The 16,778-nt window shown below is 36.1% G+C and overlaps 2 protein-coding genes across 5 annotated transcripts; both read right to left on the bottom strand.

The window, feature by feature from the left end:
• Positions 1-356: 356 nt before the first annotated feature.
• On the bottom strand, positions 357-8,948 carry LOC113734024 (LEC14B homolog). Of its 3 annotated transcripts, XM_027260317.2 has the most exons (12): positions 8,755-8,948; positions 8,473-8,540; positions 7,822-8,339; positions 7,586-7,705; positions 6,989-7,066; positions 6,306-6,488; positions 4,565-4,642; positions 4,083-4,258; positions 3,683-3,841; positions 2,962-3,022; positions 1,455-2,849; positions 357-788 (listed from the first exon to the last, which is right to left on the bottom strand). In XM_027260317.2, exons 3-11 carry the CDS (start codon positions 8,200-8,202, stop codon positions 2,667-2,669), a joined length of 1,419 nt encoding a protein of 472 aa, XP_027116118.2. In that variant the 5' UTR covers positions 8,203-8,339; positions 8,473-8,540; positions 8,755-8,948; the 3' UTR covers positions 357-788; positions 1,455-2,666. The 3 variants fall into 3 exon arrangements, with proteins under 3 accessions (XP_027116118.2, XP_071937848.1, XP_027116119.2); XM_072081747.1 differs by having other exon boundaries at positions 357-851; positions 8,473-8,948; XM_027260318.2 differs by lacking the exon at positions 8,473-8,540.
• A 1,544-nt stretch (positions 8,949-10,492) lies between these two features.
• Positions 10,493-14,292, bottom strand: LOC113734023 (sugar transporter ERD6-like 16). Of its 2 annotated transcripts, none has more exons than XM_027260314.2 (18): positions 13,944-14,292; positions 13,691-13,753; positions 13,506-13,595; positions 13,261-13,320; positions 13,080-13,145; positions 12,886-12,951; positions 12,705-12,780; positions 12,525-12,589; positions 12,349-12,441; positions 12,165-12,245; positions 11,985-12,069; positions 11,849-11,895; positions 11,694-11,756; positions 11,547-11,606; positions 11,403-11,456; positions 11,271-11,330; positions 11,074-11,188; positions 10,493-10,957 (listed from the first exon to the last, which is right to left on the bottom strand). In XM_027260314.2, the coding sequence occupies exons 1-18, from the start codon at positions 14,148-14,150 to the stop codon at positions 10,842-10,844; spliced, it is 1,467 nt and encodes a 488-aa protein (XP_027116115.2). In that variant the 5' UTR covers positions 14,151-14,292; the 3' UTR covers positions 10,493-10,841. The 2 variants fall into 2 exon arrangements, with proteins under 2 accessions (XP_027116115.2, XP_027116114.2); XM_027260313.2 differs by having other exon boundaries at positions 10,780-10,957; positions 12,165-12,251; positions 13,944-14,291.
• Positions 14,293-16,778: the final 2,486 nt, after the last annotated feature.

Raw genomic sequence — 16,778 nt, 5'->3', positions numbered from 1 at the left:
TTCCATCACAAGAGAACAAGGCCATCAGATGTCACCGGTCTTTCTGCTGTTGGTTATTTGGAGAACCATTAATGTATGCACTAAACAAAACAGAGTTTTTAGTTCCCTTTTTGTTGCATCCGGATCATTTATCCAATCACTAACTCTAAAGGTAGAAAACCCTTCAGTAAGCATTGTAAGCTGTACCTTGCATGAAGCTTTAAGCATTCTGTGTAAACCAAAAATCATGAGGAAACAATCACAGCGCTAATTTCAACTCAGCAAGCATAAAAATGTCAAACATTTAATGGAACAAATTTACAAAGGAAAGAGAAGAAATATGAAAAGAAAAGCACCTAATAGAACCCATCTAGCACTGCATAAATGAGAAAGCTTCTTAATTGAAATCTTTAATTTACTAGTATCCACATGGAGATTAGACACAATCATCAGTTGATGACCATTTCTCCTAAACATCTTCAGCAGTGTGAACCTCAATTGTAGATATATGATGCACAGTCAAAATTCCTATTACTAACAAATCCAACAGATTTGAATCTACAGAAACCTCAACTGCTGCATTGCCATATATAACATCACAAAATGCTCATCAATTTACTAGTTTTACATACGTCTATACCATGACTAGTGCACTATGATTTACTAAAAAGCTGGCAGCTTTCATGAAACCTGACAAAGATCAAGAAGCCTTCTTGCAGTTGCTGATTTCCCATCAGGCCTTCCGGAGTCAGACTTACCATGAAGCCACCCCACTGATCTCTGTGCCTCGTATACAAATTGCGAAATTCCTACATTACCCGAAAACAAAAGACTGAAATTTTCCCAATCCCGCCTTATATATGTACCAAAACCTATAAAAATTTCATTAGCATAATAGCTCAGCATTATACCAATAGAAACAATTGAACAGATTCAGGCTATGCCTAGATTGTCCGGCCCAAAAAAAAGGCAGAGATTCACCGAAATCGCATTAAAATTCACAAATTATATGTAAAAAATACATGTACGCCAATATTCTCGAGATTCTCAGATTGCTCTATGTTAAAAAGCCCAAATCACCTCACCCAAATAAAAAAGAACAAATTTTTCTTAGACCCCATTCCAGAATGCACTAATGAGAGATAGAAGATGAAGACATACTGTACCTCAATATGCACAAATTTTATAAACAAATATGCATGAATTCAATCCTGCAGATTTCCAAATTGTACAGTAATCAAAAGCACAGATTTTTGCTGACCCAATAGAAAACAAAAAAAAAAAAAAAGAACTAAATTTTTTTAAACTCCATTTCAAAATGCACTCATTGCAGGTAGTAGATGAAAACATATTCTACATAAACAAACCATAAAACCCATATAAAAAAAAAAGACGCTGGAAATAGCTCAAATTGCAGATGACAATCAAATGGCTACAGGAAAAAGGGGGAGATTTAATGTAGAGAAAGAAGGAACCTCCAGAGACAGTCTGTTTCTTAGCTCTGATATCATGAACGGTAGCAGATATTTTCCAGTAAAGAGGACGACCCGCGTAGAAGAGCAGGAGAAGAAGTAGTGTGACCAACACCAGGCGAAAAATGAGTCTTGCTCTTGCTGATGCCATTCCGTGTGTTCGGTACGTGTTTCTTAGGGTGTTTGAGTGTGTGAAAAGTGGGGATTTTAAGGAGGAGAATTCTTGCATTTCGCATGTGTTTATGTTAAGACCGGACAGGGTAATATTTATTTGATTAGTTGTTATCTATTAATGAATTTTCTTCCACTTTTAATATCAAGAACTTTAGATTTATATATATATTTTTTTTAATAGTATCTAATTCGTTTTGACAAAGCAAATTATTAGTAGCATAAGTGCATTTTTATCACGTGGCACAAATGTGTTCTGATTAAAGATTATTTGAAAATTTTTTCAAAAAATAATACTATCACTTTTTTTTTTTTTTTTGTGACATAACATACACGAAATAAGAAGGTAATTTTTACAAAATGCAATCAAGAAACGTTTTTGGCAAATAAGGGCCAATCCAAACAAATACTATCAAAAAAAACAAAACAAAATTTTCCATGATATTAAATGAATAATGTACTTCATGAGCTAGCTTACTTGATATGAAACTGCATCTCTGCCACATTGATAAGTGGGCTTCAAGCTCTCTTTATACTTGAATATTGCAGAGAGGTAAGAGTCAAACCATGAACAAAGCTAATCTGAGTTTGTTCTTGTAAGAGCTTGTTCGTGTAACAATCAAAAGAATAGCCGGGGTGGATATCAGCTAATTAGATAGATTACCATTCTTGATTTTGTTTTTGTTGTTGTTAATAATAGGTATGGTTTGTGATTAGGGAGTTATGGAGTAAGCTGCTCAAAACAAGCAAGTACTAATTACCTTCTTAAGGCCATGCCTTGTCCAAAATGAAAAGAAAAGGAAAACAATTTATGACCATTGTATTTCCTATTGTTCATGTCAAAAGAATTCCGTCTCAAGGAAACTATATGTATATATATATATATACAGCCATCGGCATCAATAACAAATGCTAATTTGGTAACTCAACTTTCCGCAGAAAGTTGCAGATACATGCTAGTAATTGACAAGTATAGTCATATTTTCCAAGGCAAAATCTTATGAAGCATGCATGATATAGTCATCATTTCACCGGAAATGCTGTTCAGTATAGAGCCCGCCGTCTTCTTCTGTTTCGCCTTGTAGGCACACCATTGCCAGGGAACTCCCAATTGGCAAGAACTCCATCCCATGAAGAACTGACAAACATTGGGTAATAGGGGTGCCAATTGCAGTCTCTTACAGGCCCTTCATGGAAATCGAGTTTTGCAACTTGAGCTCCACTCACCTACAGGACAGGACCAAGACAAGACGGTCATCCCAGCTCATGCATGCGTAGAGCAGGAAAACAAAGAAGGTGAACAAAAGTAAGACAGCATCAAATGAGAATGAAGACGTACCAAATCATAAATATATACGATAGAATCTGTAGATCCAGTGTAGATATACTTTTGCCCCGTGCTGCAAAAATTCACTTTGGATATTCAATCAGTTTGCCACTGAGAAGTCACATATGTAAAAAAGAACATCCCGTATGTCGTTCTTAGAAAAAAGGTCCAGCAGTTTCATTAACCAAGAATTGACAAAATACTTCCATGCAGTCTGTCCCTCAATTTAATTACAACACCACACCCATGCATGGGAACTTAGATCATTCTAATTGCCCAGGACATAACAGAGCCTCCCAACTCAGACATCGCAAGAGATTGATGCTCAAACGACAATTGGTTATGAGACAAGTTTGAAACTTCTAAGCTGAAGTAACAAAAGATTCAATTGACCTTGACAGTAATAACAGGGAAAACAAAAGGAGGAGAAAGCAGAGCAGGGGAAGGTGGACATCAAGATCTTCGTTTCAAAAGCTAAAACGTATATGGCCTAAAACTCAAAAGTGCACTAGTCAAAACTAATATAGAAGAATTTCTAACTCTGGTGCCAAGATTAAAATGATAATTAATAACACAGTTAAGAGGACAAAGAAAGGATTTAGTTTTTGTCTCGACAATTTTCTTTCCCTTAGAAATGTTAGGCAGAAGTGAAATTACGCCCTCATGGAGTGCCCTTCCCTTCCCATAGAAGTTCCTTTTACAGGTAGATGCAGACAGCGTATGAGCCATTTACCTATGAGCTGGAGAGAAATAACAGCGTATGAGAGTCCGCAAAACTGTATGGCCTTTATAGGTAGTCAATGATAGGTCGTTTGGATTCCTCAAATTTTTTGCACGCTCTGGATAATCCATCCATCTGTAATCCCAATCATAATCTCTACGCCATTGTACGCTGCAATCAAAGTTGGAAACATATGAGCATTGAACTCTTATACATTTTGACCTTAATAAAAGAACATATCTTCTGGCCCATGCAATAGTCATTTGACAAACCCATAAATGAGAAGAGGAGAAGAAAGCCAACAACTGGATGAAACATACGGCCATTAAAACCATTCCAAACACAGAGACTAAAATCAAAGACAAGACTCGAATTTTTTATGATATTAGTGAACGTGGAAGAATGCACATACTAATCAGCATTTGAAGACATCTTGCGAATATCCCAAAGCTTGATGACCTGATCTTTTCCATTTGAGATCAAGTAACGGCCATCTCCACGAGTATCAATGAAAGTAATTCCTTCCAGATGTCCAATAAGGACTCCAGCTGGTTTCCCTTTTGTGGCAAAGCAACGACGGTCCCAAACCTGAACTCATTATAAAATTTTATTTATCAAAAGAAAATTCCCGTTTTGCCAAAATTTTCGGCTTAGTCAAGCTGAAACATTGAATATGGTATGTCGTGCATCTCTTCCAAATATGAATATGTAAATCTATTCTAATGATGCAAAAGCATTGCCCAAAAAGTAGCAATCACAACATCTACTAACAGTTCCCATGTTAAATGAGACAATTCAGCTTTCTCATCCTGTCAAATAATAGTAACAGCAGGGCAGAAAAGCTGCAAGCATTTTGCATGTTTACACCTTATAAATGCTTTGAAAGAAAGTTACCTTACAGAGGCAATCGTCACTCCCAGAATATATCAGGTGACCAGTCTCATCAGCAAAGCACACAGCGTTCACATCAGACTGCAATGACAAGAATAAAGAAATATACTCATGTCTTTGTATGATCAGATGCCCACAATAATCCATACATATAAGCTAATGGAGTTTCACTCTAAACCAATTTTGGGATAATCCTTGTATTAAACAGCTAAGTGAATACAATTCAAGGACTCCAAATACATTTTGGTTACTCCTAACGTATAAAGCACAAGAACAATCTGGGAATACATACGGGACTGAAAATTGAAGAAGCCAAAACGAGCAAGGTTACTCTGTCCTTAGCTCAATTCATCTATGCATATGGAACAAACAAACTAAACCTTATCACAAGAAATACGCAAAGTAACACTCACACGTATGAACATCCCTCCTATATGGACCTCTAAAGGGCCTCTTGACTGCCACAAACTGCAATATAGCAGTGTAAGCAGCTTTTCTTCAATAGAGAAAAGATTAGGAAAATTTTGAGCTACCATTTGACAGAAATAAGGCAGATATCCATAAATATCTTGGGCGTTACCTTTTCCAGTGTCCATAATTGAACTGTGTCCAGCCCCCCTCCCCCTGCCCAACCCCAATGGAAAAACTAATAGGAAGAGATAACAAAAGAAAAAGAATGACAAGGAAATGTTAAACACTGTTTGGAAAATCAAGATTGGTTCCCCCCCCCCCCCCCAAAAAAAAAAGGGAAAAAAAAGGACACTTTGTTATCAACCTTACTCAACAAAAAGGCACAGGTTTGCAACACTTGGACCAGAGAAGGCACTGAATCTCATGCCCTAAGAGTTGACAGAATGAGAAAAAGCTCTGCTTACTTCCAGATAATACTATTAAAAAATCTATATCTCGAACACCACTGTCAAATTATATCCTGTGGAATCCACCACTGGAAGCAGATATATTAACTAGAGGTGGCAAAATGGGCGGGATGGGCGGGATTTGCTTGGGTTTAAAATGGAACCGAGTTATATGGGTTTGGGCCCAACCTTACCCATATGTGTTTTGGAACTAACTTGGGCGGGATCACTTTGGGATGGGTTTAGATTGATCCCGCCCAATACCCAAATCTATTTTCTACATATTTTTTTCCTTTAATTTATTTTTTATATAATATTTTTGATTTATTAAATTTCTTTTAGTTTTATTAAATAAACATGCAAGTGCTTTATACTCAGGATTATCACCAAAAATTGGATTAACAAATAAAGGAAAAGATAGATATACAATCATGACTATAAAAATTGTTAAAGATAATTTTTGAATCTAAGACTCCGTTTGGATTGGCTATTTTTTCAAAAAAATAAGTTTTTCAAATACAATGTTACAGTAATATACAATAACTCAAAAAACATCCAATCCATATTAGTATATCAAATATTTCAAAAAAATTTTATAGTAAAAATTTTTCACATACACTACTACAATAAAATATTTCAAAAACACCCCCCCAAATATAATTAATCCAAACGGAGCCCTTGCTATTTGAGCCCAATGGGTACCCAAGCATTTTCCAAAATTTCCCATCAATTAATGGGTACAATTGGGATTTGTCCCATTTTAAACCCAATATCAAATTCTAATACCCATCCCGCCCAAAGTCTCAATGGACATGGGTAACCCATTGGGACTTGGGACAAATTGCCACCTCTAATATTTAACTTACTAAAATTACAAGGTCTAATACCTCATGAGCTGGAATGCAGAGGCTCAGCCTTTTTGCTTCGAGATCATAAACATAAATGGAATTATTACTACTAGCAGCCACAAGTTCTCTGCCATCTGTTGAGAATTTCACAGAGAAAATTCCAAAAGAATAGTCATCATAGTCTGAAGCATCTGAAGAAAATTCCAATCCCTCGTGAATTTCCTGCAAAAAGGAAGCAGCAAGAAGGAACTCATTAGGAAGTGTATCTATTGCATCCAATACGCTTAATTAGGGCCTTCAAGCCTCCAATATCCCAGCAGATGTATGAAGGTAAGAGGCTTTGATAAACAATAAGGGCTTTAGTTGGCTCCACTCCTCACTAGTCTTGTCGAAAAGCCTGATAATCTAACTTTCCAACTAAATAAATGCAGACAAGTTATACCTATGCGACTACAAATAATATTTAAATACCTTAATTTCTAAATTTTGGATCCAGTTGAAAAAGTTTCCTTCTAAGAAATTCAAACTGAAAATTACCATACTTCCCATTCTCTCAAAGGACAGTCCATAAGGTATGAGGTAGATGCACAACTATAGAGGAGACAAAAGATATTCCAAATAGATATAAATCATGAGCAACTAAAAGATTCGTGCTCCAAAATAAAGATTTTTTCTTTCCAGTTTGTTTCTGAAATTAATAATAGTAGAATTTCAAAACATACCGTAACATTTGCAAGAGATTCTGTTGCAGCAGATCCAACATCAACAATATGAACTATGGGAGATATACTTGAGTAAGCCTGTCAAATGAACTAAAACCTTATCAGAGAATAGAAAAGAAAATTTGAAGTGGCAGTTTACCAATGATGTTAATTACCAAACGAAATGCCAAACCAACACACAAAAAGGATACATAAGTTGCAAGCCACTAATAAGATCTTTCAAAAATGTCTATTTTTGCTTACTAAATATAAAGCAATGGATGTGTCCTGAAAACAACTTAAATGACTAAAATTACAACACCCAAGAGAAAAATGCGCAATTTGTAGGAAAATTCAGTGTGAGATATAAAGCAACCCTTCCCATTACATAAAGGAAATGACTTTGTGGGATTAACAATATGCCCATATAACTGCAAATATACACTTGTCAAGACAAAAGCATTGAACTTTTCACAGTCCTATTAACAGTTGGTGGCAAAACGTTGGTGCTCCTTACAAAAAATAACTCCTACTTTTCCAAGCCTTTAGTACTTTACTTCCAATCCTGATATCAACGAACTACCCATGCTCAATCTGAATGCAATTCCGAAAACTTACAAGAAAACGACGATCTGGGGATAGGGATGTATCAGTGATTGTCCATCGCAAGCTTCTAGCTCTAATGTCCTTCTGCAGTCTCCATCCCTTGTCAACATTATATATTTTAATCTGACTTTCCTGTTCAGGAAAAGAAAAAATCCCATTAGCCAAATCAATGAATACCAATAAGGAAAAGGCCCTTACTAAATCTTCCTCGAACAATCATCTTTCAACAGAACAAATGTCATCAATACCTGAAATGCAGCAACAAACAGAGAACCATCTTCTGAAAATTGTGAAACATATGCACCACTTGGCATTCGATCAACCACTGAAGGACCATTAATAGGCATATACCGACTCAAAACATGACAACAGTCTCCTGATGAGAATCTCCCTCTCCCAGAATAATTCCCTTCCCTTCCCACCAACATTTGCACAGGTGAAACGGGCAACCTTGCCTTACCCGGTACCACTTTTCTGAAACGTTCATGCGCAGTTGACGTATATTTTGTGAGTAGCGCTATCTCATGATTAAGATAACTATTTTCTTCACTGATCCTCTGCCTACCAGATGATCCCTCAGCTCCATTTCCTCTATCACAACCATCCAAACGCTTTCTAGTCCAAGTCATTTTCTAAACAACCTTTGCCTCCCTTCTTTTAGTATGCAGGCTCTAACAATTAGCAGCTTCCTATACCTATTTCACCCTCCTTTCCAAAATTAAGCTCAATAAACCTTAAAGGGCCTTCAAATTTCACCTTATTAATCCTGCCAAGCAAGAACAAAAAAAAAAAACAAAAAGCCACCCAGAAATCCAGGCGCACACCCACACGCACAAAATTTAGAATACAAACAAGAATGTCATAAGCATGTAAGCAAAAGTCGGTAGAAAATTACTAACCATTAAAAGGGCAAAACTTTGAATAGTCCAAGAGCTTAACAATGTCAGCGGCTATCTATCATTAGGTACTTAATAGAAGAAAAGGCAACTTTACTATAAACTGGCGTAAGAAATTCCAAAATCATGATCATTTTATACAAACAAAATAGTATGTACGTAAGCAGTGACGTAAGAGTAGAAATCCCTTTAATCCCATGACGATAAATTAACCAATTTCAATCCAAGAAAAGTGGGAAAAAATGAACTTTGTGGAATCAAGATGAAGATTGAGAATGAGATTACCTTGAGAGAAGAGGGTCAGACCAAAAATGGCAAATTTCTTTGGTTTGGGATTGATAAATAATAAATGTAGGGAGATTACGATGATGATGACGGACATGACTAGTCAAAGGACTGTTTGAGTTCACTCTTCTTCACACCTGGAACCAAAGTTAGGGAGTCGAGTGTAGTTCACGCGCGAGAGTTAGCAGTTGAGTAGTAAAAATGCCTTGAAAGTGTCGAACTCGAATTCATTGAATTTGAGTCGAGTTTTTAAATACAATACTAGATGGCTCCTCGAACGAGCTTTTTAATTTTAATTTTTTAATATATTATTATTATTATGAAATTCTTATGTCAGAAAAAGTGGTTGAATTTATGAAATGTTTCAAGTCATATAACAATTTTTAACGGGACAATAATATCTTTTTGCTCAAAAATTGTCAAGAAAATAAAAATTTCTGACTTGGACTTGAGAAGTTTTATATTGACTCGAGCCAATGCAAGTCGAGCTCGAGTTCTATGAGCAATCATTGAGTTCGACCTCGAGTTCCAATAATATTACATGCTCGAGTTCAAGTATCCTTCTTCGAGTTCGACTTGGCTCGATTACAACCTAGCCGCAAGGCATCGTGCTAAATTTCTTGAAAAGAAGCCTCCATTTTACTAACGCTTTTCAATTTCGTGCTAAATAGTTTTTCCAATTTCTAACTTTGACCATTTGCTAGGCGGAGATTTTACGCTTTTACTCTCTGTCGTCTTCTGAATTACATTACTCACCATGTGTTTATTATTTTACGATTTGGCCTCAATTATTTACAAAATAGATAAATAGACCCATAATAGTTTCATGTCTGCACAATTGTACATATGTATATTTTTTGGGAATGACCTCACCAAAGATACCTATACTCTAGAGGGAAAAAAATTATATTTTCCAAAATCTTGGGAGTGTAGTTGCCCTTGTCCAATACTTAAATTAGTTTAGTTGGCAACGTTAAGGATGTAAAAATTGTTTATGTCATAATTGAAAATTATTTAAATTGTTTAAATTATTTAAATTATCCAATACTTAAATTGTTTAAAAATAGTTTATGTTTTCACATTTGAGACATGTAAATCACCTAAAAACAATTAATATCACAAAAAAGTAAGCTTTCTTGTTAGAAAATTTAAGTATGGTATTTTTTCAAGGCCCTCAATATTACAGATGTTAATTTTCAATAAAGATATTATATGTTTCCTATTTCACTATTTAGGCAGAATACTTTCGACAAAATGTCCAAGGGTGGATTTCAATTTGAACCCCAAACTATTTAGGCAGAATACCTCATATGATCCTCATTCTGAATTGCTGACCCAATTCTGACCGGAAATCTTTTTTTTTTTTTTTTAAATAATGTCCGCACGTCCCCATGTGGTATCTGCCCATCCCCAGTTTCATTGCATCTGAAGTCAACTACAGAGAGCGAGCATAAAAGAGTTCTGAAATGTCCTTTTTTTCCCTTTTTCTGTGCTTTGAATTTTTCGATTGTTCTCAAAATCAGCCCACTCGTAGATAACTCAAGACTGGGCTGGATTAGTGCTGGCTCCCTGAGAAAAATTCAGAACTTAGCTGTCCATTCAAGATTCTCCATCCCACATGCTGAATTATTCATGGGATGATGAGATCATGAGAAAGACCGCCCGTGTAGCGCATGATGAATCCTTGTTCGGTTGATGGCTTAATGCCTTGCTGAAGAGTGAGTGGAACTAATTTGAGTGAAAGAAAAGAAAAAATTCATTGATTCTGCATAACTGCAACGACATTTCGAGTTACATGAAAAACTCTTTATCTATCCTACCGTGCCATCCTGCTATTGTGTTCTGTCGAAATCTCAGAATGCTGGAACACCTCCTGCAAATTCCAGTAACATGGCTGTTCACCATTATTGCCAGGAGCTGAAATATGCATTTGTCAAGAAGGAGATTTCGGCCAGCTTTGTTGCATGATGTAGATTTTGCTTCGACTTTTGCTCACTATGAAATCTGATCATATGTGATGATAAATTTTGCTGAAATCTCACTCAGATGTCTGAACCCTCATCAAGTAATACAATGATCTACCAATTCTATCCGTTAATGGAGGCCTGAACCTCCTCCAGTGTTTTACCCTTGGTTTCTGGCACAAATCTTGCCACAAACAGCACGGTAAGAACACAGAATCCAGCATAGATGAAGAATGTCCCTGTGATTGAGTGTCCAAAAAGATGTAGGGTCAGTCAAAGAGCAACGCATACAGGGGAATCCATCCAACTGTTATATGCTGGAAAGTAGCATTCATTCCAGGCAAATTTTGTCTACCTGTGGAACTCCAGCTCATGAGAAAGTTGAAAGTGAAGGAAACCGCCCAAGCACCTATCCAGTTCACCAGCACCACCAGGCTTCCAGCAGCACCCTTCACGTTTATCGGGAAAATCTGCAAGAGGGAAATGTCATGTTTCTGGATGGAGTTGAATTACTCTGGGATGCAATTTTTGAGTTTAATCTAACTAGGTTACCTCTGACATTATCACCCATGGGACAGCTCCCATTCCAATTGAGAACGCTGCTATGTAAATCTGAAAAATAATGCACTTCATTAATGATAGGCTCACAAGAATATCCTGCAACTACAATAGTTGAGAATGTACCAGTACTCCAGAGACAGCAAGCAATGGCACCCATTCAAGCAATAAATTCTGGCCCTGATCCAGTAAAGGAAGAATGCAGTGAAAAATCTTGAATTAAACATGAACTCGAAACTAGAAGTGATCTAACATTCCCCTTAAACTTACCTTGAGATAGAAAGAAGCACCAGTCAAGAAGCAGCCAATGAATGTGCCTGATGCTGACACCTGATAATGCAAGACTATCGTTACTAAACTTCTGAACTAAATATGCTGAGAAAAACCAAGGAGATGCAGTAGAGAACAGGTACTCACCATTAGAAGCGGTCTTCTTCCAGATTTGTCCATCAACAAGGCTCCAACAACGGTTAGGAGTACCTGCAACATAAAATTAGCCAGTTTAGATACTGAGATTTCGCGCGCATTTTGGATTTTCAATGATTCCTGATATACACCATTTATCAACACACCTGGACTATGGCATAGGCCACTGTTCCTGTCTTACCCGAAGAAAGCCCTGCAGTTTTGGACATGGATGATTATTAATGACCAACTTCAGAATCATCACTTTAGGTAGATAATAACACACTCAAAATTCTAAATTACCAGCTTCTGCAAAGGTTTCACTAGCATAGAAACTTATTCCATTTATTCCAATGAACTGTTGGAATACCATTAGTCCCACACCAATCTGAACAAAAAGAAATTTTAGGAACAGTTAGCTTAAATAGACAGATATTAAAATGCATGACTGAAAACTTAAATCAGATTGAAGAAGTTTCTTACAATTACAGAACGTATGTATTTTCTGTCGAACAAATCCAGCATTCGAGATTTTGGAAGGCTTCGAAGAGTAACATTATAAGCCTGCCACTGAAAGAGTAAGATTATTAGGCTACCATTAAATTTATACTGACTCATACCATAAAAATAAATTCAAATCTGGGAAGATACGCAGAGAGGTATATACTTCAATTTCTGCAGCTTCGCGAGTAATGTCAGCATCTTTGCCACGAAGCCTCCTCAAGGCAACCAGAAAATCTTTCTCTCGACCAACATTTGCCTGCAAGTGCAATATCTCATTCAACAAACCTATTTCTGATGATAAAATGCAGTAGAAAAAATGTTCATTTCATGGAATCTTACCAGCCATCTAGGTGACTCAGGGGTGAAGAATAGGCCCACAAACAGGACAATGCATGGAAGAATACCTTCAAGTAAATCAAATCAATAATCAAATTTTTTCTTCCATGATTCATCTAACTTCGTTGTCAAAAATCCTAATTATTTACTTCCAAAAACATATAGTAATTGTTTCAAACTTACCGGTCAGGGCTAGAGTTTGCCATGATACGACGGTTCCTAGCAAATATGCAACTGATGAACCAGAAACAATCATGAGCTGCAGAACAAACGAGGGAAGGTGGGATTTTGTGTCAATGAACACCTGCTCTTCATGAATAATTCAGCAAGAGAAATAGCAAACGAGATTTTATGCTTCTCCAACCTGATTTATGGTTGCTAGACCTCCTCGAAGATTCTTTGGAGCTATTTCAGCTATAAACACGGGGACCTATTCAATATGTAAGACAAGGTAGAAACATCAGGCGCCAAAATGATCCAAATTTAACGAACTTATCTATGAAATATGTAAATAAATTCCTTTTCACTGCTGATTTACAAGATCAAATAAGCACTTACTGCATAAGAAAATATTCCAATCCCATATCCTGTGCAGAACCTTCCAAAATCCAGGATCAAAGCACCCTGTATCATACCAGAGAATAATTTTACATACTTATTCTTCCATACCGTACTATGTGGTCCTTGCAGTTGAACACTGTATTCTAATTGAAGACAGAAGAGTAAATAAGACGCGTACCGTAGAAAAATAGACTGCAAGCCATCCAATGACACAGAAGACAGCTGATATTCTCATTGCCTAATCAACAAGCACATGAAAAAATTATACTTATGAGGCTGATAAAGAAAATTGCAAGAACAAAGGGACAATACAACTTGCTTTTTCTGATTCCTCCAGAGTCACAAAATCTCACTTATTAACCCTTACAAAATTTTCAATTTGTTATCAAAAGAAGCAATAAAATAGCATACAACTGCACATACCCCTTTCCGGCCAACGAAGTCTGCAATTCTGCCGCTTGTGATTCCTCCGATCATAGCGCCAATTGTTAATATAGAACCAAACATAGAGAACTGCAACAAAAGTAGCAAATAATTGAGCTCCATTCAACTGAAACTGAGACCACTTTTCCTCTATCGAACAGAATTTATGTAAAAGAATGACATACCTCTGCTAGAGATAGATTCAAATCTTCCCTGATAGCAGATTGAGTAGGTGCTGAGTATCCCACCTGCAAAAGAATTAGCTTAAGCTAAATAACCTATTTTTGTTCCCTTTTTTTTTTAACTGATTTTTTTGGTAGTCCTGATCAAGACGACGCAACAAGAAGAAACGAAACATGTTAATACGGATTCCTTTTGAGATTCAAGAAACTGTTTTCAGCAGCAAGAAACGAAAAACACCTAGAAAATAATACTTACACACGATCCGAACTCGAAGGAACCGCAGACAGCTACGCATGTGCTCAACAGCACCATGGCAATTGAACCATTTTCTTTATCTGCCTCTGGTGAACTGTCTTCAGAAACGACCATTTTTCCATTCTGAATAAAGGGCTTCTCCAAATCCTCCAGAATATTGTTATGACTAATACCATTTTCAATATCCTTAAATTGATCAGTAGCCATATCTACAAAAATCTCAATGCAGCAGCTAATACTACAGCTTCTAGAAAGAAAAGCTAACTAGTCTATGTGGAGACGAGAAAGTGGCAAGGGGTGCATGAGACTGAGGTTTCTTGAGGCCTCTATATAGTACATAGATAACATGCAAGCCTGAGGTTCCTGGCTAGATAATTACGGTATTAATGGTCTCATGAATCAATGGTGAGTAAAAAATCTAGTGGTCATTGTTGTCCACTTTGACCCTCTGATCTATTTTTTGTCTCCAACTAGCCCTTGAGCATTTCAAAATGTATAGTTTAAGGGCTTCTTGCCCTTTTAGACAAAAATCCAGACGAAATTAAGGGCCAATTTTGCTCAACAATAATCAAAAGCATCGAAAACTTAATCAAAAGCATCGATAGCAGGAGTAGAAGTTTTGAAAAAAGAAAACTCCTCATTTTCTTTACACTCTTCATCAAATTTCTCTATAAAATTTCTAAATTCATTGATTTCATATCCGAGTGCCCAAGTTTCATCAGATTTTTCATGTCCCTCTTGATGAAAAGTTCAAGGAAAATGAAGGCTACTTTTTGTTAAGTTCTCAATGCTTTTGATTATGGTCGGATAAAAATGCCCTTGGATTCCGAAGGTTTAACATGGCCTAAAGTCCTTAAACTACACATTTTAATTGTTTAGGAGTCAATCTTTAATTGTTTAGGATAAAAAATAGATCAAGAGCCAAAATGGACAACAATGACATGTCAGGAACTTCCCAGATTGTTTACTCATCAATCAATGATTGGATGTTCATTAAAAAAAAAAAAAAGCATAAGATATTTGAAAAATCTGTAAGAAGCCGGGATTGGAAAAGCTGTCACTGACGTGTGATCTTGTCAGACCAACTTGACCTGTTGACTGAGGCGGGCGTGCCATTTTAGCCATGCACTGGCATATGGATTCTGCAACCTTGTTGTTTTCTTCTGATTTGGAGTTAGGAATATCGGAGTGGGATGGGACTGGAGATATTGTCGTTTTGCTCGTGAAATCAGACTGTCCTAAAAGAGTAAATTCGTCCGACTCCCTCGATCCTTCAAACTATATTGTAATTATGTAACCTCCCCAGATACTTTCTTTTAAGTTATATCAATATCATTATCAAAAAAAAAAAAAAGTTATATAAATGTCTACTTAAAAGTCTTTTTTTTTTTTCTTTTGAACAAAGTCTATTATAGAGGTTTATATTATTGTATACAAAAATCCTTTCGGCCTCCCAAATTTTTTTTAATCGATGCTAAGGGACAGAAAAGTTACAAGTAAGGATTGAACAAATTTATTAACAAAGGAAAAAAATATATACAGTAAGAGGCTCAGTGCAAATGTTTTTATGATTACAAAAAAAGGGTTTTTCCACATGCAAAGTTTAATTCCTTTAAAAAGCTCCAAATACAATCTGCCGGAATCGCAAAGGTAAAAAATAAATTAGTGAAATTGAATTTGACAAAATTCAATGTTTCAAAGTGTGGTTTCAGCACCCCATTTACTCAGTCAATTTAGAATAGGCCCTTTAAACATATGATATGATAAATTACAAAGTCGGGAAGGGTTAAATTGCCTGGTAAAGTGGGAGGAATTGTAAAATCAAAAAATTACAAGTGCTAAACAGGAAACAAATGATCAAGATTTAAGAAGTAGAAGACATTGGATTCTTTTTTTGAGGACCATTTGATCAATTCATTTCTATTAGGAAAATGGGCTGGCTTAGAAAATAGTGGAAATAGTAGTATATTCCTTATTGTCTATTTTATTAGAGAAAATCCTTGGATTACTCAGATCCGACTTGGCGGTCAATGATTTGCTTACTATTCAACGTTAAGATGATCGGTGCCACAGAATCCTTTTGTCTTCGTGTGAGGCTGTTGTACAGGTCTCACCTCACTAGTTTGGTCACATCTCATATCTCATTATGAATATTAAGCATTGTTGTACTTGCAAGTGGTTACACCAAATCAATTGTTTGTCGAAGACAAAAAAAAAAAGAAAAAAGAAAAAAGAAGAAGATAAACTAGAACCAAACAAGTGGACCAACTTGCCACAAGAAAATAAACATCATCATCCCTTTGGAATGAACACTAAGGCCCTGTTTGCACTTGAGTTTTTTGTCAAGTTTATCTGCTACAAGCTTTTTAAAAACTTTAGCTGCAGTAATCTCAAAAAATTCAAAAAATTTTTTTAAAAACTTCTACAATAAGTTACAGCAAAGTTTTAAACAAACACCCAAAAAACTCGCTTGCCGAACGGGGTCTAAGTTATACAGAATTTGGCAAGCATGCCATAATTTTACAGCACATCAATGCCAAAATCAAGGTTTTTATATTTTATATGAACACATTTTTCGATTATCATTTTAAATTATATACGTTAAATCACTATAATAATAGTTTTTCTTTTTTACAAATACTCCAGAAAATAGCAACTCAAACGGGCTTATTTCTTGATTTCCTGCATCCACCTAACTACTCTTTTTATGCCTATCCGACGACCACCGGTGCAGTGAACAGTTTATTTAACTAATGGTTCATTGTCTTGATGCTCAAGAACTTGGAGTTCAGACTTACAAATGAATGCCCAGTAGTTTCATAATTTAAATTAAAT

The sequence above is a fragment of the Coffea arabica genome, chromosome 3c, assembly GCF_036785885.1.
Source record: "Coffea arabica cultivar ET-39 chromosome 3c, Coffea Arabica ET-39 HiFi, whole genome shotgun sequence".
NCBI classification, from domain to species: domain Eukaryota; kingdom Viridiplantae; phylum Streptophyta; class Magnoliopsida; order Gentianales; family Rubiaceae; genus Coffea; species Coffea arabica.
The sequence above is the reverse complement of the archived record's forward strand: the minus strand, read 5'-3'. Positions and strand labels throughout refer to the sequence as shown.

Bases quoted from the DNA above. Each gene is read 5' to 3' on its own strand.
- LOC113734024 (XM_072081747.1), bottom strand. From the start codon at position 8,202: ATGACTTGGACTAGAAAGCGTTTGGATGGTTGTGATAGAGGAAATGGA. The intron at 6,489-6,988 runs GTATGTTTTGAA...TCCTTTTTGCAG, and splicing joins AATCTCTTGCAAATGTTACG to GAAATTCACGAGGGATTGGA. The intron at 3,842-4,082 runs GTATGTGCATTC...CTTTGATTGCAG, and splicing joins ATGTCTTCAAATGCTGATTA to CGTACAATGGCGTAGAGATT.
- LOC113734023 (XM_027260313.2), bottom strand. From the start codon at position 14,150: ATGGCTACTGATCAATTTAAGGATATTGAAAATGGTATTAGTCATAAC. The intron at 12,952-13,079 runs GTAAGTGCTTAT...CATATTGAATAG, and splicing joins TTGGAATATTTTCTTATGCA to GTCCCCGTGTTTATAGCTGA. The intron at 10,958-11,073 runs GTAGACAAAATT...ACTCAATCACAG, and splicing joins CATGAGCTGGAGTTCCACAG to GGACATTCTTCATCTATGCT.